At 41.4% G+C, this 20942-nt stretch overlaps 1 protein-coding gene across 6 annotated transcripts in view; it reads right to left on the reverse strand.

The window, feature by feature from the left end:
• The window catches only part of LOC122556527 (vascular endothelial growth factor C-like), a 92958-nt gene extending 74139 nt beyond the window's left edge, over nucleotides 1-18819 (reverse strand). For 4 of the 6 annotated variants that reach the window (XM_087995209.1, XM_087995208.1, XM_087995207.1 and 1 more), the window contains exon 1: nucleotides 18321-18819. In XM_087995209.1, the coding sequence (XP_087851335.1) occupies nucleotides 18321-18506 (186 nt within the window). In that variant the 5' untranslated portion in view covers nucleotides 18507-18819. The remainder of the gene's footprint in view (nucleotides 1-18320) is intronic. The other 2 variants (XM_043703273.2, XM_043703272.2) reach the window with 1 other exon arrangement.
• Between the last annotated feature and the right edge of the window lie 2123 nt (nucleotides 18820-20942).

Genomic DNA, 20942 nt, shown 5'->3' on the forward strand with positions numbered 1-20942 from the left:
ATGATAGAATGAGGGAGGACCTGGCTAAAGTAGATTGGAAGCAGAGAGTTTATGGTGTGACAGTTAATGAGCAGTGGAGGACCTTCAAAAAAATTTTTCAAAGTGCTCACAAAAGTATATTAGATTAGATTAGATTACATTACAGTGTGGAAACAGGCCCTTCGGCCCAACAAGTCCACACCGACCCGCCGAAGCGAAACCCACCCATACCCCTACATTTACCCCTTACCTAACACTACAGGCAATTTAGCATGGCCAATTCACCTGACCCTGCACATCTTTGGACTGTAGGAGGAAACCGGAGCACCCGGAGGAAACCCACGCAGACACGGGGAGAACGTGCAAACTCCACACAGTCAGTCGCCTGAGGCGGGAATTGAACCCGGGTCTCAGGCGCTGTGAGGCAGCAGTGCTAACCACTGTGCCACCGTGCCGCCCACGGTGAGAAGGAAGGTCTGTCTAAGAGGAGGGATAATCTGCCATGGGTGACGAAGGAAATAAGGCAGGCTATCAAAGTGAAAGAGAAGGCATACAAAATAGCCAAAAACAGCAGGAATCTAGAAGATTGGGAAAACTTTAAAGGTCAACGGAAAGCCACAAGTAGAGCTAAAAAGAAAAGTGAGATACAATATGAGAGAAAACCAGCACAGAATACAAAGACAGATAGCAAAGGTTTCTATAAATATATAAAACGAAGATGAGTAGCTAAAGTAAATGTTGGTCCTTTAGAGGATGAGAAGGGGCAGTTAGTTATGGGGATATGATGAAATGGCTGAGGCAGTGAACAGGTACTTTGCATCGGTCTTCACAGCAGAGGATACTAATAACAATCCAGGAAGTGACAAAGGTAGGTGAGGACCTGGAAACAATTATTATTACGGAAGAGTTAGTGTTGGGTAAGCGAATGGAGGTAAGGATAGATAAGTCTCCTGGCCCTAATGGAATGCATCCTAGGGTACTAAAAGAGATGGTGAGAGAAAGAGCAGGTGGACTGGTGGTAATTTTCCAAAATTCACTGGACTCTGGAGCAGTCCCAGCAGATTGGAAAATGGCAAGTGTGATGCCACTGTTTAAAAAGGGAAGTAGACAAAATAAGGGGAATTACAGACCAGTGAGCTTAACCTCAGTAATGGGGAAGACGCTAGAGTCTATTAGCAAGGAACACAGCATCTCAAAAGAAATTGTCCCATTGTACAGACGGAGCATGGGTTAATGATGGGCAGTTCATGCTTCACAAACCTTTTGGAATTCTATGAAGACATTTCAAGCGAGGTGGACAATGGGGACCCAGTGGATGTGGTGTACCTAGATTTCTAAAAGGCCTTTGACAAGGTGCCGCACATGAGGCTGCTGCATAAGATAAGGATGCATGGTGTTAGGGGTATAATATTGGGATAGAGGATTGGTTGAGTGACAGGAAGCATACAGTGGGTATAAATGGGTGCTATTCTGGTTGGCAATCAGTGACTAGTGGTGTGCCTCAGGGATCGGTGTTAGGACCACAATTACTTACAATTTATTTAGATGATTTGGAGTTAGGGATCACGTGTACGGTGTCAACATTTGCTGATGACACTAAGATCAGTGGCAAAGTGTGCAGAGGACTGTGAAACTTTGCAGAGGAACATAGATACTTTGAGTGAGTGGGCAAAGGTCTGGCAGATGGAATACAATGTTAGTAAATGTGAAGTCATACTTTTTGGTTGGAGTAGATTATTACTTGAATGGTAAAAAGTTGCAGCATGCTGATTTGCAGAGGGACCTCGGTGTCCTTGTGCATGAATCACAGATTGATCTGCAGGTACAACAGGTAATTAGGAAGGCAAATGGAATTTTGCCCTTGATTGCTAAGGGGGTTGAGTTTAAAAGCAGAGAGGTAATGTTACAGCTGTACAAGGTGCTGGTGCGGCCACACCTGGAGTACTGAGTTCAGATTTGGTCTCCTCACTTAAGAAAGTGCCAGAGAAATTCAGCCCAATGAATCAGACCACAAAACGAGGATCGCGGTGAATTTGACAAGTGGTTTATTGAACAAAGTGATATCGCAGAAGAGAAATTGACCAGGCTGAAACAGAACTGACAGAAAAGGCAACTAGCATCAACGCTATCTATACGTTTCATTATTTTTTAAACTTCTGTCATGTTGCCTCTCAACTTCCTAAGCTCCAGTGAAAAAAGTTCCAGCTTTTCTTTATAACTCAAACTTTCCATACCTGGCAACAGCCTGGTAAATCTCTTTTAAACTTCTCCAGCTTGATAATACCCTTCCTCAGGTCACCATGCCTCAGATGCGGGGAAAGTTTGGCAAGGTGGAACCTTCATGATAAGCCCAACCAAGATGGCAACTGTGCCACGTTATTGGCCTTATGCTGCATCACAAATCAGTCATCCAACCAACTGAACTAGCCGACATCCATAACAATATGCAGGGACACAGGCTCAAACACAGTGGCTACTAACTGGTGAAAGTCCTTCCATATTTTCTCAAAATAACCTCAAGAGTTACTAAAGGCAATGAAGTGCTTTTGAAGTGGGAATATTAGTCTAAAGGAGCAATGCAACAAGCTATTTGCATACATTCAGCATTTGAAATGTCAAATGAATAGGAAAATCTATTCTTAGTCATTTTGCTTGAAAATATTGCTCGGACATCAGTAGAATTTCTCCTCACTCTGCCTTTACTTTCAAACAGTGTCATATGATCTTTCACAGGCACCTCAGAGGGACTGATGAGGAATTAATTTCATCAGAAAAGGCGGGAACCCCAAGAATGCAGCACTCCCTCAGTACTGCAATCTATTGTCAGCCTAGTTTATGATTTAAGCCTTTGGATAAGGCTTTGACTTTCTTGCATAGGATACAGACTAACCTTGAGCCAACGGTGTCAAAATAATTACTGGGGCTGTATCTGGAATACTTTGTAGATAATGGCTCAATTAAACATCAATTCTGAGAAGGAGCATTATCATTTATGGAGTCATAGTCGATTCCCTCCAGTTTTGGGCTCCCCTACCTTTCGAAAAAGAATTTGGCTATTCACCCTGTCCATGATCCTCAGGAGTTAATAAACCTCTAAAAGGTCACCCCTCAGCCTCTGATGCTCCAGAGAAAAAAGCCCCAGACTATTCAGCCTCTCCCTGTAACTCAAACCTTCCAGTCCCGGCAACTTCTTTGTATATCTTTTCTGCACCCTCTCAAGTTTAACAACACAGCTGTCAGTTGGAAATCAGGCTATATGTCAGGAAGAGAGGAGGTGAAATTTTATGAGAGGAAAACAATTTTAAAAGCATCTTATGACTGAACTTGCTGATATAAATATGATGTAAACTACAGAGTCAATTTATAAGGTCAGGCTTATTTTATATCTGCTATTTAATATATTAATTTATAGGTTATAACGAATTGCAAATGCGCCTAATGTACAAGTTGTTACAATTCTGGATATCACAGTATACGATTTTTTCTTTGTGTTTGCTTTGTTTAAATCTTGTTAAGTGAATCTTCTTGTTTTAAATGTGGAATCTTCATTGTTTTAGTAATAACTGGAATTTTGATTTTTTTTTCTTAAAAAAGATGGTCTTGATTTCAGAGAAGAAAAAAAACTGGAGCACTGTATACTGCACGGGCAGTTAGACAGCAGCAATAACGACATGCATTCATATACCATTTTAAACAAAGTGAAATATCCAAGGTGCTTCAGCAGAGTGTTATTAAGGAAAAATTGTCACCGAGCCACATGTGACCAGAAGCTTAGTCAAATGGCTAAGTGTTAAGAGAAATTTAAATGGAAACTTTAGCATGAAATTGAGGGACAAGGAGGTTTAGAAAGACAATTCTAGAGCTTTGGATCTAGGCACCAAAGACACAATTCTAGATCCTGACAGGCAAAAGTTTTCTTTGGAAGGAATGGGCTCGATTGAATGAACTGCCTCTTTTTGTTCTCTGCATTCTTCTATTCTTAATTTTAAAAGGGTACTTAATAAAGAATGGAGCCTGCAGGTTTCTGGCTATTTGTCACCATCTATCATTTAAAAAAAATCAAACAATATATAAAAAAAACTTTAACTCCATGAGAGAAAACACAAGGTATGTCAAGAATACTCAAAAAATCTGAACATAATGAATCATTTACTTTAGGAGGCCAGTTTCCAATTATTAAATGAAAATTGACATAAAATGATCATAAGTAATTAAAATTAACACACTTTAAAATATCAAAGGAGAAAAGATTCAAAAATGAATCAAATTAGAAAATAAGTTGGTAATTTGAAATGACAGCAAGATAAAAAGTATCAAGGAATATTGAAAATAATAAGAGTTGTGGGGGTGTTTTACTGTAGGTGGACTACTAGAGGAGTAAGAGAAGGAAATGAGAAGTTAAGAATTTTATGATTTTCTTCTCCATAGTTTTCTCTGTAGAAACGACCAGTGTTCTTTCTGGTAATTGAAAGAAACCAGATGCTTCAAATTCATGCAGGAAATGGAAGGCAGTAATGAAATGATCACTCAAAAGTCAGCGTGCTGGAATATCAATAAGGCAAATGAGCCAAGTAAAACGCATCCAAGAATATTTTAGAATACGAGGGGAAAAATATCTTTGGCTAAAAGTCTTCTGCAGCTTGATAAACCCAGAGATAGTACTTCAAGATTGGATAGTAGCTCAAGTTATTCCAATATACTTTAAAGAAAAAGGTCATGACCATGTTCCAAGGAATGATGGGCTGGTTAACTTGACATTAGCATGCTAAAGCAAACAGTTCAAGTTCATTTAAAAGTAAAATATGGTTTCTACATTTAATAGATTGATCAGAATATTCTGAGGAGCAATGGAATCGAGGGGTGTTACATATCTGCCCCTTGAGAAGGCAATCAGTGAGGCAGGTGGGATACAGAATGAAGGTGTAAACGTAAAAGCAACTGATTACATTACAGGAAACAAAGAGTAATGACCACTAATAACGATTATAACATTAGACAGGCAGAACAAGCAAAGTAAGGCATAGACCAGTCGATGCAAATATTTCATCTCACTCCATGGGTTGAATTTTCTCCTCTCTAGAGATGTGAGAAGGGGAAGTAACTGGGCAAGTTGGCCTTGGAGAGATAATTGTCCATTTCTCATTCCATGCTTCCTCGTAGGTGGGAAAGGAGGTCAGTTTCCTGACTGGAATACCAGAGTGACCAGCCTACTGGTAATGGAGTCTCCAATTGCCCAAACTTTCTGCTATCAGAGGCAAGGATGGGAGACAAAGAGTGATCCCTGAAAGCCACCTACCTGTTTGTACTTCCAATCTCTCCACACTATCTCCCGACAATCCCACCCCACAATAAAGAAGAAAACAAATTACATAATCCACCTTTGGATCCCCAAAAGAGATGGTCTTGATTGATGGTCTTTAGGATCCAGAAACTGCTGGCCTTTGATTAGTAATAGCTTCCAGCAATCTGGGACGCTAATGTCAAGGCCCGAGAAACTGAGCTGAGCTCTGCCTGGCAGCTGTTACTGAGCTGATTGGTGGACAGTAGGTCAAGGTAGCTCAGTGGTGGGGGATGTCATATTTGTCACCCCCACATGTCGTTGATAAAAAATAAAGTCACAATCTACTATCATGGAGAAATGTTTATTGAAAAACTTTATGCGTGACAATTTAAAGATCTGAATTCTTGCAGACTTTCTCCTATCGCAGGATGGTGATGATCTGCGGCCCCCTCAATGTATTCAAAAGTAAGACAACCAAATAAACTGTTTTTTGGTAGTCTGAGGGAGGAATGCAAGCTAGAATGCCTAAAAGGCCATCCATCTCTATTTGAAAAGAATCTTTAATGTCCTTCAGGACAGGTGCATAAGGCCTTCAAACATGGGAGCAGAATTGGGCCATTCGGCCCATCGAGTCTGCTCCGCATTCAATTATGGCTGATAGGTTTCTCAACCCTATTCTCTTGCCTTCTCCCAGTAATGCTTGATCCCTTTGGCAATCAAGAACCTATCTCTGACTTAAATACATTAAATGACTGCCCTCCACAGTCCTCTACAGCAATGAGTTCCACACATTCACCAACCTCTGGCTGGAAAGATTCCTCCTCATCTCAGTTCTAAAGGGTTGTCCCTTCACTTCAAGGATGTGCCCTCAGATCCTAGTCTCTCTGATTTGTGGAAACATCTTCTCCATGTCTAAGCTAACGATGGCTCACAGTATTCTGTAAGTTTCAATAAGAACATCCCTCATCCTTCTAAACTCCATCGAGTACAAACCAGAGTCCTCAACCACTCCTCATATGACAAGCCCTTCATTCTTGGATCATTCTTGTGTAATTCCTCTAACCCCTCCAATGCCAGCGCATCCTTCCTTGGATCTGGGGCCCAAAACTTCTCACGATATTCCAGAGCCTTATACAGCCTCAGCAGTATACCTCTGCTCCTGAAATGAATGTGAACATTGCCTGTGCCTTCCTAACTGCTAACTGAACATGCATGTTAACCTTGAGAGAATCCTAAACTAGGATTCTGAGTGCTTTTTATTTAGAAAATAGTCTCTGCCTCGATTCTTCCTACCAAAGTCATAAGCACACACTTTCCCATATTGTATTCCAATTGCCCGTTTTGGCCTACTTCCTTAGCTTGTCCAAGTCCTTCTGCAACCTCCCCACTTCCTCAACACTACTTGTCCCACCAGCTCTCTTTGCATCATTTGTAAATATAGCAATATAGCCATTACTTCCTTCATCCAGGTCATTAACGTACAAGGTAAATATTATGGTCCTAATATTGACCTCTGCAGAACTCCACCAGTCACTGGTTTCATCATAAAAAAGAACATTTTCACTTATTCTTTGCCTTCTGTCAGTCAGCCAATCCTCTATCCATGCCAGTACTTTGCCCCTAACACTATGGAATCATCTTATTGAGCAGTCTCATGTGCCACACCGTGTCAAACATCTTCTGGAAATCTAAATAGTTCACACCCACTGGCTCTCCTTTGTCTAACTTGCTCTTTACCTCCTCAAGAATTCTAACAGTTTGTTATGGATGGCTTCCCCTTGACTAAGCCATGCTGACTCAGTCCTATTTCACCATGCACTACCAAATATTCCACAAATCTCATCCTTAATCATGGACTCTCAAAATCATACCAATGACCAAGGTCAGGCTAACTGGCCCATAGTTTCCTATCTTCTGCCTCCTTTGGTTCTTAAATAGGGAAGTTACATTTGCCAATTTCCAGACCTTCTCTGACTCAAGAGACTTAATCCATCTCATCTGAAAGACAACTCCTCTAATAATGTTGGAAAACATAAAACAGGATAATGAGTAGTTAGACAGTAGGAACAACAATAACTTGCATTTACATAGCACATTTAGTTCAGTAATCTATCTGAAGGAACTCCACAGAAGCTAATTGAGCAAAATTTGATACTAAGCAAAATAAGAAGAAGATATTGTAGGATAGATGACCAGATGCTTTCAACAGTATCAATCCGTAGTTTCAAATCCACAAGTATCTGATTCAGGGTCAAGGTGTTACCAAATAAGATTAATAAGAATGCACACTACAACATTTGAAGAGTCAATGACATTCGTAATCTTTTGAACACAAAGTGAATATAAAATTAATACTTCTCCAAAAACGGATTACAAGGCATTCACATAAATGTGAATAGAAACCTCATGAGTAATTTTGAAGAGCTCACTTCACTAAAATGATGAAATACAAATAATCCTTGAAGTTGCTGTATAATATCATCTTAAGAATGGAGTCAAATTCCTCTCACTACCATCTTTCAAAAAAAAATAATCATTGGATTAATGGATCTGATAGTCTAACAAAGAAAGAAATTTGAAGACACAAAACATTTGAAAGACACAACCATTTCCAGACTTAAGCAGCTAAAAATCACACAACACCAGATTATAGTCCAGCAGGTTTATTTGGACTATAACTTGGTGTTGTGCGAATTTTAACTTTGTACACCCCAGTCCAACACCAGCACCCCCAAATCAAATTTAAACAAAAATCACCTAGATTTCCATTTTATGCCATTTTGTGACACAAATCACAGAAGCAACCTTAGAAATTAATACGCAATTTGGGAAATTAATATGCCAAACTATTTAGTGGGGTTATGCTAATCAGGGAAAACATGAGTTATCTGTGTTCAAAATTAATCATTATGTCTAAGATATAGCACAGCTGCTTTCATTCTGTCACTAGGCAGGAATTAACATACATATGCATAACAGAATGACAATCCTGTTCAAATTTCTAAGTCTGTCTGGCACTTTTGTTGAAATATGCTAAGGACATGACACTTGTAGAGACAATATGAACTATATATTATTCTTGATTATATAAGATACTACCTAAGCTTCGCAATCACTGTAAAAACATCTTATATTCCATCTACTTTTCATTACTGAAAATCTAGTGCAATATGATTCTGCTGCTTTCCAAAGAGTAAGATATAGCAAAACTAATAGCTGAATAAAAGTTGCAGTTAGTTCCCTGGTTTATTCATGGGCATGCCACAAAATGTATTAACCTGTGAGAACACATGGGTTTATCTATAACAATTGTCACTTTTTTTCAGACAGGACTAAAGAAGCTCCAAAGAGAACTTTATTCTTTAATAAAATTATACTTGACGAAAATGATAGATGCAAAAAAGAATGTATTCAAACATCACTAATTTAGATAAGCATTGAGTAGATAATCAAAACCAAAACAAAGTCAAAGGCAAAGGCAGTAAACAGAATATTTGTTTCATACATCTTCACAGCTGTTGAAGATGGATTATAATGAAAATAATTGTTGGTGCACATTCTGATTGGACTTTTGATAATAGTCCTCTTGGCATTCTAAAGTATAAATCAATATATTTTGTACCCACACTAACAGTTTTTCATTGATTTAAACTGATTTAAAAGAGACAAAGATCATTATAATTACATGTCCCTGAAATAAAGTGCACTTTAGTATGACCCCTTCTACTTGTAATCAACAGTTGGACGCAAGATAAATTAAACATTTTTAGTAATGATATTTCCAGGTTTACAAAATACCCATCTGTCTCTGAAATCACCAAGAATCCCTACATGGTGAGCTTCTGACATTTGTGTTATTGCCTATGCGAGACCAGAGACCAGAAAAAATGTAATGAATGTTATATCTAATACTTTATTGAACCTCAGAACAGTATAGTCAAGATACACGCGTTTAAAGATATTTCTTGCAATTTACCTCACCACATAAGTTTCCATAACCAAAAGAGAAAATGCTGGAAAATCTCAGCAGGTCTGGCAGCATCTGTAAGGAGAGAAAAGAGCTGACGTTTCGAGTCTAACTGACCCTTTGTCAAAGCTGCAAATTTGCTTTTATACGTAAGTCTCCATTGCTGCTATGCATGTATCTTTCTCTAATTTGCCTTGCAATCTTAAATATTTTGCACTTTTCTGCTTTTTGGTGAAATTAGTAGGCAGCAGTTTTTCCTTTTGTAGTAGCATTCATGGGTAATGAGGTGTTAATTTCTAGTGCATAACTTTGGCACCTGGTTTTACAGTAGAGGTATGGTGGCATACAAGAAAGAAATGTCGATTACACATGCTGTCCCATACACAGTATAGGTGTTAGGAAAATGGCTGCAAAGATTTTAAGCAGAATATGGATGAAACCGATAAGTCAGTCACAGCTCAGTAGCATCCCCAAGCCAAAAAGTTAGGGGTTCAAATATCTGAGTAATGTATTTAGGCCACACAATCTTTCAACTGAGTAATTAAATCAAACCATTCAGTTGCATGAACACAAAATATCCATGGCAAAGTTTGAACAAGAACTGAGGAGTTCGCCCAGTGTCTAGCCAAAGTTATTCCTCAACCAACAGCACATTTAAAAACTAAGAACATCTGGTCATCATCATGCTGCTGTTTGTTGAATCTTGTTGCACTCAAATTGGCTGTCACATTTCCTACATCAGTAAGTATTCCTCAAAAATACTTAATTAGCTGTGAAATGCTTTTTGACATCCTGAGGTTGTGAAAAGCTTTACGTGGAGGGGGGGGAAAAGAAGTACATGAAACTTTGTATGAAATCAACCAACCCCTCCATTTATACTTAAAAATCCTGAAATTCTTTCCTTACATTATCTACTAGCAGCATGTAAATAGACAAAACAAAACTAATTTTACATACAAATTAACTGACACACAGAGGAAACTGAAGGATATGCACATATTAAAAAGGCACAGTACTGTACATATATGGACAAGAAACATTATACAGTCAATCAAACTCCACAGATAGAATAGTTTAAAGCCTTAATGTTTTGAGCTAAAAATCACACAACACCAGGTTATAGTCCAATAGCTTTATTTGGAAGCACTAGCTTTCAGAGTGCTGCTCCTTCATCAGGTGGTTGTGCAGTATAAGATCGTAAGACACAGAATTTATAGCGAAAAGTTTACATTGTGATGCAACTGAAATTATATATTAAAAAAGACCTGAATTGTTTGTTAAATCTCTCACCTTTTAGAACGGTCATGTTGGTTTCAGTTCTTTCATATGTAAATCCAAGAACCATTCTCAAATGAACTTTATCAATAACTGCCATGTCAGCCCAGAAAATGCATTGAAGGTGCAAGGTGCCCTATGTGAGGCAGTCTGTGCCCCAATGTTCAGACTAATTCTAATCGAAGAAAGGGATTTACAGAATCTCACATGGATTCATGCAGTTTTTGAGCAAAATAAAATGTAATTCTGCAAGTACAAACTCATCCCACAAACTTAGGTATGTGTGTGTGCATGTGGGTTTATGTGTGGAGGACTATGAGTGTCTGTGAGAGAGTGTGTGTATGTGTCTGAGTGTGAGTGTAAAGGGTTATAAGCCTGTGAGAGGGTGCGTGTGTGGGTGTCAGTGTGGCTGTATATGTGTGAGCGAATGAGAGAGAGCTTGTGTGTGCGCAAGAGGGTCTTCGTGAATGTAACCGTCTGTAGAAGTGTGTGTATATAGTGCAGTGGAGTCACCTGTAGTGCGACATGAACCCAAAGTCCCGGTTGAGGCCATCCCAATGGGTACCGAACTTGGCTCCCAACCTTGCTCAGCCACTTTGAGTTGCTGCCTGTCCTGAAGTCTGCCTTGCAGGACGGTCACCCAAAGGTCCAAGGTCAAATGACCCGGACTGCTAAAGTGTTCTCCGACTGGGAGATAACACTCCTGTCTGTTGATTGTTGTGCAGTGTCCATTCATCCATTGCCGTAGCCTCGGCTCAGTCTCGCCAATGTACCATGCCTCAGGGCATCCTTGCCTGCAGCGTATGAGATAGACAACATTGACTGAGGTAAAAACAATGACTGCAGATGCTGGAAGCCAGATTCTGGATCAATGGTGCTGGAAGAGCACAGCAGTTCAGGCAGCATCGAGGAGCTTCAGCAAAATCTTCAGGCAGCATCGAGGAGCTTCAGCAAAATCTGAAGTTCCTCGATGCTGCCTGAACTGCTGTGCTCTTCCAGCACCATTGATCCAGAACATTGACTGAGTTGCATGAATACCTGCCACATGCATGGTGGGTGCTGTCCCCCCGTGTGATGGTAGTATCCATGTTGACATTCTGACACGTCTTGCAGCCGTGACAAGGTTGTATGGTGTCATCCTGAAAACCGGGCAGTTTGCTGCAAACAATGATCTGTTCAAGGTTTGGTGGTTATTGAAAGGCAAGAAGTGGAGGCATAGGGAAGGTCTTGGTGAGGTGCTCATCCTCATTGATAATGCGTTGCAGGTCACGAAGAACATGGGGTAGTTTTTCAGCTCCTGGGAAGTACTGGACAACAAAGGGTACCCTGTCGGTTGCTGCTCGTGTCTGTCTCCTGAGGAATTCATTACAGTTTCTCACTGTGGCACATCGGAACTGGCAGTCGATGAGTTGAGCATCATACCCCATTCTTATGAGGACATTCCTGAGTACTTCCAAGTGCCCATCACATTCCTCCTCATCTGATCAGATCCGGTATACGCATAGGGCTTGTCCGCAAGGGATGGCTGTTTTAATATGTTTTGGATGGAAGCTGGAGAAGTGTAACATCATGAGATTATCCGTGGGTTTGCGGGAGAGTGTGGTGCTGAGGTGCCCATCCTTGTTAGAGATGCATGTGTCCAAGAATGAGACAGATACTAGAGCGTAGTGCATGGTGGGTTTGATGGTAGGATGAAACTCGCTGATCTCACAGTGTAGTTGTTTCAGTGATTCCTCGCCATGCGTCCAGAGGAACAAAAAGGTGTTAATATACCTGATGTATAGTGTTAGTTGGAGGTCCTGCGTAAAGAAGAAGTCTTGTTCGAACATGAAAATGTTGGCATTTTGTGGTGCAAATTTGGTCCCCATGGCTGTTCAGTGTGTCTGAATGAAGATCTGGTTGTCAAAGGCGAAAACGTTGTGGTCGAGGATGCAGCAAATGAGTTGTAGGATGGTGCTCAGAGATTGGCAGTTGTTGGTGTTGAGTACTGAGGCTGTTGCTGCGATGCCATCATTGTGGGGGATGTTGGTATAGAGTACTAAAACTGTCCAATGTGACAAGGAATGTTCCCGGTTCGACTGGTCCATGGGTGCTGAGTTTCTGCAAGAAATCTGTAGTATCGCGACAGAAGCTGGCGGCTTTCTGTACAATGGGTTTTAAGGTGCCCTCGACATAGCCAGAGAGGTCCTCACACAGGCTCCCACTGCCTGATATGATGGGGCGTCTTGGTGTGTTGGCTTTGTGCATCTTCGGAAGGCAGTAGAAGTCACCTACGCGAGAAGTACATGGGATGAAGACATGTAGGGATATCTGAAGGACTGGATTCCAATGTCCTGATCAATGTGTTTAGTTCACAGGTGTGCTCTTTGGTCGGATTGGCCGGTAGTTGCCTGTAGTGTTCCTGGTTGTTCAGTTGTCGGTACACTTCCTTGCAGTAATCTATTCTATTCTGAACGACGATGGCTACTCCTTTTTCTGTTGGTTTGATTACAACATTATGATTGGTTTTGAGAGCATGGATGGCATTACATTGTGATCAGGTGATGTTCTGCTCTATCTTGTGAGTGCAGCTGATGAATCTGGCATTTCTATAGTTCCTGACGGTTTGAGCATGCATGTCAGACCCAGGGCAACAGCCCTCTAGTGGGGTCCAAGTTGACTCCTTCTTTGGTTGTCCCTCTACGCATCCCTGTGATGACTGTTCCAGTTCCTCGGTGGGCTCATTAGAATCACTGTTGGCATCTTGAAAGAATTCCCAGAGTCTCATTGGTCTGATGAATTCCTCTGTGTCTGCTGCAAGAACCATGGGGTCCATTTTGGTGGTGGGGCAGGAATTAAAACCCCTGCTAAGAACTTCAATCTCTTCCGGTTGAAGGGTGTGGTCCGATGAGTTGATGATCGACTTCCCCATGGTGAAAATGTTTTCCACTGTGGTGCCAGGGTGCTTGGCTACTGCTGGTGGTGATGCCCAGTTACTCCAGTTTTTTTTTGTTCTTGTTGTGCATGTACATGGTGTAGTTTTGTTGCCTTATTTAACAATGTCCCGTAACTGTACTGCTGTATCCTGAGTGTAGGCTGACAGTGCGGAGTCTATCTTAATTTCAAAGCTGTGGCACCTACTGTAGGGTTGGTGCATGAAATGATTGAGGAGTTTGCGAGAGGTGCATTGGGAAAGTCTCTCAGCGTAGTCTGTGTTGTAGGTCAGCTTGAGTGGGTTCATGATTCGTAATCCTTTTTGGATCTTTCCTGCATTTTTGCAGAAACTTGATATCTGTGTTGATATGTGCGATCTTCACAGAATTCCTCTCCACTTTGAGCTGGCAGTTAGTGGTGTCAATAGTAGTCATGATGTGGAGGTGCCAGTGTTGGACTGCGGTGGACAAAGTTAAAAGTCACACAACACCAGGTTATAGTCCAACAGGTTTATTCAGATGCACTAGCCTTCAGAGCGCTGCTCCACATCAGGTGGTTGTGTGTATAAGATTGTCAGCTCACACATATACACCCACACTCACACTCAAACACATACACATACTCTCATTCCCCCCCCAACCCCTCCCCCCACCGCCCGACACACACACACACACACACACACACGTTTGTGGGCTGAATTTTGTACTTGCAGAATTACATTTTATTTTGCGCAAAAACTGCTTGAATCCATGTAAGATTCTGTAAATCCCTTTTTTTTTAGAAATAGAATTAGTCTGAACACTGGGGTACAGACAGCCTCATACAGGGCACCTCACTCCTTCAATACACTATCTGGGCTGACATGGCACTTACTGTTAAAGTTCACTGGAGAATGTAACTTTTTAAAAACGTTCTTGCATTTACATATGAAAGAACTGAAACCAACATGGTCATTCTAAAAGATGAGAGACTTAACAAACAATCCAAGTCTTTTTCAATATATAATTTCAGTTGCATCGCAATGTAAACTTTTGCTATGAACTCTGCGTCATACGATCTTATACTCCACAACCACCTGATGAAGGAGCAGCACTCTGAAAGCTAGTGCTTCCAAATAAACTTGTTGGACTATATACTGGTATTACGTGATTTTTAAACTTTGTACACCCCAGTCCAACACCAGCGTCTCCAAATCCTTAATGTTTTGAAGCATGTTTATAAAGAAGAAATAATGCAATAGCCAAATAGCCATGTCCAAACAGGAAATGCAAATATAAAAATGATCAGTAATACGTGAATACCTTCCGAAGTAGAAAGAGACACAAAAATAGAATGAACCTGCATTAATAAAGCCCACTTATGATCTCAGTATACCACAAATTGCTTTGCCAATGGAGTACTGTTGGACAGTTACAATTGTAATGTCAGAAAGCATTAAATTAAAATAAAAGTTTTAAAAGGTTATATGAAGGATAATTACAGAAATAGAGCAAAAGTGAAGAAAACAGTAAGAACCAAAGTCAATTATGGAATGGAGGAAACAGAAAAGTATTTATCACCCAAGATTTTCCTGTATCACCCATTCTCCTTTATAGTATTTAAACAAGTACAGCTATCAAATCCAAAAATCAACATTCTACAAATTATTTAACCCAAAATCCTTCAGTTATAACTTAACAAACCATTCAGAAAAATTGAACTCTCAATTCTGTAAATGGCTACCTCTGTAACTCGGGCATTTGACAGTTCATTTGAATGAAAAGTTGTTAAACTAGGTAAAGTTGGCAACATCCAATTGGATCTGAAAATAAATTGTATCTTAAATTTTTAAATTTCTCTCTTATAAACATTCAAACACTTGCCCCTGTCTTCTGACTGCTGTGCACTATTTCCTGTTCAAAGCATGTTGACAATCTTCGGATGTCACTGAATCCTGCCAACACATATATTCCAGTTCAGTAAAAATCTTACTCTTGCCTCCCAAAGGTAAATTGAAACTTTATTTGAACAGAACTTGAGAGAACTAAATTGCATACCAAGATTCAGACTCCATAATTTGGCCTCATACATTGAGTACACAAAGACACAATTGCAGACTGTGAAAAGGACTTGCAACTGTCCAAAAATGATAGACAGGAAAGTTTGGTCATTAGTCTATGAGCTTGTATCATACTGTCATGGAGAATATTAGTATCCATTAGGAGCCACATAATCTTTTAAGAGAGACAAAAACACAGGAAGAAATTTGTCCAGTTTAGGGCATAACAATTTGAAAATTTGGATTTTGACCCCACAATGAATGGAAAACACAGTAAAGGCATCACTCAGTATCTCATCAACTTCTGTATGCCACTGTTAGGGACACATCCAACTCCCTTTGGAATGCTTAAAATAAATCTTTTTGACAAGTCTAAAACTTATGACAGTGATGAATGATCCTTTGTGAAAATAGAAACCTAGTTTTTGACGCAACTTTTCCCCACGTCTCGATTCCCTCTACTTTTTCCAATTTACTCCATTTGTAAAGATTGCATTTAATCTATTTAATACTTTCAAGACATTTGCTTGATGTCTACAACTTCCAAGCATAAAAATACATAGCTCTCTAAATTTATTCTGGGAATTAGTTTTAAATAAAGTGGCAGTCTCCTCTGTACTTTCACTCGAGCTTCTCTATTGGCCACAGTAGAGGTGGAAAATACTGAAAATATTCCATAAATCTGTCAGCTGCTGTGGAGAGAGCCAGAGCTAACATTTTAGGTTGATGGCCTTTCAACAGATCAACTCTAACACTTGTCACACGAGGGGAACAAAACTACCTGTGATCAAATTAAATTTTGACATTCGGACAGCATTTTGTTAGGTATTATCTTGTCTTAACAAACAGCTTTCGCTGTAACTTCATAGCACTGACCATAAACCTTTAACAGTTCATGGACGCTTAAATCTTTTTCTACCTTTTGCTTTAAATTCAAATCCTGCATTTTGTACACGTTCCTAGCGTTAGCCCAATTCAACCACATAACCCTCCATTTAGTCATATTAAGTTACACATGTTAGACACAGGCTGATTTCCTGATTGCGATCTGGTTGTAATTTATTTTCTCACAGCAGGTCCTGACACCCACACAAATCTTTGTATCATTCATCAGCTTACATACAGTTCCTCCCAAGCCTTTATCCTGATCATTAGTACAGATTGTGAAGAGTTATAGCCTCAGACTAACTCTTGCTTATGCAACCCCTCCAAATCAACCCCATGTGTCACTACAATTAATAACATCCTTCCCAGACGATGCAACCAATTCCCCCTCCAACCTAAAGTTGTACATTAATCCTGCAGGATTTTAATTTTATTTAATACCCTATTGTGTGTACCTTGACAAATTGGCCAAACAACGGATACTGATAACAATCCCACAGAGAACAAAATAGCTGATATGCTCATCTTTAGGTATTTTAAAGAAAATAAAAATATCAAAATACAAATTGTGTAACACTATCAGAAATTCTTATTATTTCTTACTAATAACGCAATCTGTGACTGGGTCATTCTAAACTTCCTCTGAAGCAACTCCGAATGTTTAATGATATTAAAGTGCAATACAAACACAAGTTGTTATTGCTGTAGTTGTAAAGCAGAGGTCCCAAGCATCAAATGCAAAGGGAGAAAAAGAATGTAACATGAGAGTTCTTGGACATTAAAATTCAAGTATATTGAAATAAATGTTTCCATTAAGGATTGTTTTAGATTTCCTATGTTCCATTACTGTACCAGGACTAAAAGAAAGTTAGTAACAAATTTGGAAAGCGAGGACTGCAGATGTTGGAGATTAGAGTCTATAGTGTGGTGCTGTAAAAGCACAGCAGGACAGGCAGCATCTGAGGAGCAGGAGAATCGGCATTTCAGGCAAAAGCCCTTCATCAATCTTAAACTACCTGAACATGATGCAAGTTTGAGAAGGGAGCCAGCTAAAATATGTACACAATCCAATGATACAATACTTATATGAGGAAAACTGTAGGCTGACCGAATCATCATTCTGACTGTTAAGTCTGCAATCTGTCACGCAGCCTCCACACCATCAGGTAACTGTCAGCTGGAGCCATTTTATCCCTGGCTATTCTTCAACAGGGTAGTCAGAGAATGGTTAGTGATTCCTGCATTTCTGTCCCAGTCGTGGGAATTTTGCTTCAGATTATGCGAATTGGGTATACATTTCCAGAAGAGATATTTCCAGGATTCACAAAGGAAGATTAGATGGAATAGGACAAATAGAATTGGTTTATTAAAGAGTGGCTGAAAGGTTTCTCTCTGTGCTTTGTGACTCTGCACGCAAGACAGGATGGAGAATGCTGCCTCAGTTTTACTGTAGACAGGCAGGAGGCTAGAAGAACAGAGCAAGCCAAGTGGCATCAGGAGGTGCAGAAGTCAATGTTTTGGGTGTAACCCTTCTTCAGGACTGGGTGTGGGTGTGGGGGGAGCTGCAGATAAAGGGGGATGCAAGGGCAGGGTGGTGAAGTAGGGACAGCTGACATCGTGTGGCCAAATTTGAGGGAGGCAGAGAACTTCTTCAAAGTGGGCATCCTTTGAAGAGACTTTGCAGTGAGACAAACTTGGTTAGAGATTGTGACAGTCAGCCCCCACAGCAGACAGACAGGTGGCGACAGAGCTGAGAATAGCCAAACCTACTATAATCACCGTGTATCTGTTAACGAAATCAAAGTTTCAACCGCAGTTCTTAAACCTCTACCCAGTTGCAAAACAAAATCCTCCGGCGCCACGAGCAATATTATCTCAAGTTCTGCATAGACAGCGTCCTGAATAAACACAATTCCAGCAAGATACAAATTACAATTCCAGTCAGCTGGAAAGATGTCACGTCAAAATGTAATGGGCTTCACCTTTACCTCTCCTTCTTCCTCCTCCTGATACTGGTCATAGTAATCCTGGCTGGACTCGTAGGCAGAGTTGGGTCCCAACAGCAGGACCTGCATGAAGCACAGAGACACGAACAGCCCTGTCAGGCTCCAAACTCGGCCAGATTTCTGACAACTCCGGAGAAGCAACTCGCTGCAGCAAACGTGCATTTTCCTTTTTGTTTTGGCTTTGTTTCCCCTCTCTCAAAATAAAAGTTGCATGAACACAAAACTCTTTAGCAAGTCGAAGACCAAACTTCCCAGTTTTCTGGAAATATGGAGAGAAAAGTGTTGAGACAGCAAAACGTCCTTTTTGACTTTTTGTAGTACCAATGCGCTTTCTGCTCCCTCAGCTCCCCAGGATCAAAAAAAAACCCTGCGTCTTTTGAATGTGGAGCTACTTGAGGATGAAAGTGATCGCAGATTCGGAAGTGCAATTAAAAAGGTGGTTGATGCCTAGAGGCGGTCTCTCTACGCTCACTGCCTGTCAACATACTTTCCCCGACATAAAACAATAAGTTAAAGCGTGTTGGTGCAGCGAGATATAAAACCGAAATCTGATCCTGCCCTTCGCCAACTGCACGCCTACATTAACCCTTTCGACCCCTGCCACATCCCGTGTCGACTAATTAAACAGAGGATAGGCCATTCAGCCCTTCATTTGTCTTCTGATGCTGCGCGAAATGCTTTTAAACCTGGTGCTGAGGCGGGGAGGGGACAGAGGAAAATATTGACAGTGTTCCAGACAGTGTGTGGGGGTTAGTAATATCTTTGGCTGAGATCCCTTTGTCACAAACTCCTGGATGGATTTCTCATGGCTGTTGGAGAATTTAGCCCAAATTAATCAGAGATCACAAACACACAGATCGGACTGAGAACTGACAAGGATTTATTTAACAAACATGGAAGAGACTTGACCCCACTGAAACAGTTACTGACAGGCTGTTAAGAAGGAACCACAGCCTCTTCCCTGAACAGAGAATACAGTGGAGATTTATACCCTTACAACAATGAAGGGTGAGTTATGAGAGAATAGTGTGAGTTGTACAACAACGAGAAATAAAGGTCATTCATTGAAAAGGTGCAAGTGTCCGGTGTCTGACAATGGGTTTCTTAGTTGACTCAGGGGTTTCCGATCCTTGGCTGGAGTAGGTGTCAGTGGGTTTCATCCTGGTATCAATGTGTTCGTATTGTTGAGGGGGCAAGCGAAGTACCTTTGGTGTCAAGATTAGAGTGGTGCTGGAAAAGCACAGCAGGTCAGGCAGCTCCCGAGGAGAAGGAAAATTGACTTTTCAGGCCTTCATCATTCTGGATTAAGGGCTTTTGTCCAAAACGTCAATTTTCCTACTCCTGGGAAACTGCCTGACCTGCTGTGCTTTTCCGGCACCACTCTAATCTTGACTTTGATCTCCAGCATCTGCAGTTCTCACTTTCACCAAGTACCTTTGGTGCCTCCTTGTCTGGGTATCCTTTGTAAGGTAAAGACAATGGCTGCAGATGCTGGAAACCAGATTCTGGAGTAGAGTGGTGCTGGAAAAGCACAGCAGTTCAGGCAGCATCTGAGGAACAGGAGAATCGACGTTTCGAGCAAAAGCCCTTCATCAGGAATACAGGCAGAGTGCCTGAAGGATGGAGAGATAAATGAGAGGAGGGTGGAGGGGGGGGTGGGGATGAAGGTGATAGGTCAGGGAGGAGGGAGGGGGAAGGTAACAAAGAGTACAATGGGTGGATGGGGGTGGGATGAAGGTGATAGGTCAGGGAGGAGGGTGGAGTGGATAGGTGGAAAAGGAGGTAGGCCGGTAGGACAGGTCGTGGGGACAGTGCTGAGCTGGAAGTTTGGAACTGGGGTGAGGTGGGGGGAAGGGGAAATGAGGAAACTGGTGAAGTCCACATTGATGCCCTATGGTTGAATTGTTCCGAGGTGGAAGATGAGGCGTTCTTCCTCCAGGCGTCGGGTGGTGAGGGAGAGGCAGTGAAGGAGGCCCAGGACCTCCATGTCCTCGGCAGTGTGGGAGGGGGAGTTGAAATGTTGGGCCACAGGGCAGTGTGGTTGATTGGTGCAGGTGTCCCGGAGATGTTCCCTAAAGTGCTCTGCTAGGAGGCATCCAGTCTCCCCAATGTAGAGGAGACTGCTTCGGGAGCAACGGATACAACAAATGATATTGGTCGATGTGCAGGTAAAACTTTGATGGATGTGGAAGGCTCCTTTAGGGCCTTGGATGGAGGTGAGGGAGGAGGTGTGGGCGCAGATTTTGCAATTCCTGTGGTGGCAGGGGAAGGTGCCAGGACGGGAGGGTGGGTTGTTGGGGGACGTGGACCTGACCAGGTCGTCATGGAGGGAACAGTCTTTGCGGAAGGCGGAAAGGGGTGGGGAGGGAAATATATCCCTGGTGGTCGGGTCCGTTTGGAGGTGACGGAAATGTCGGCAGATGATTTGGTTTATGCGAAGGTTGGTAGGGTAGAAGGTGAGCACCAGGGGGATTCTGTCCTTGTTATGGTTGGAGGGATGGGGTCTGATGGCGGAGGTGCGGGATGTAGATGAGATGCGTTGGAGGGCATCTTTAATACCCTTTGCATAGGCTTGACTCCTAGTGGGAGCAGCTGTGC

The sequence above is a fragment of the Chiloscyllium plagiosum genome, unplaced genomic scaffold (genome assembly GCF_037043375.1).
Source record: "Chiloscyllium plagiosum isolate Xiang-an unplaced genomic scaffold, Cpla_swu_hap1 HiC_scaffold_16, whole genome shotgun sequence".
NCBI classification, from domain to species: domain Eukaryota; kingdom Metazoa; phylum Chordata; class Chondrichthyes; order Orectolobiformes; family Hemiscylliidae; genus Chiloscyllium; species Chiloscyllium plagiosum.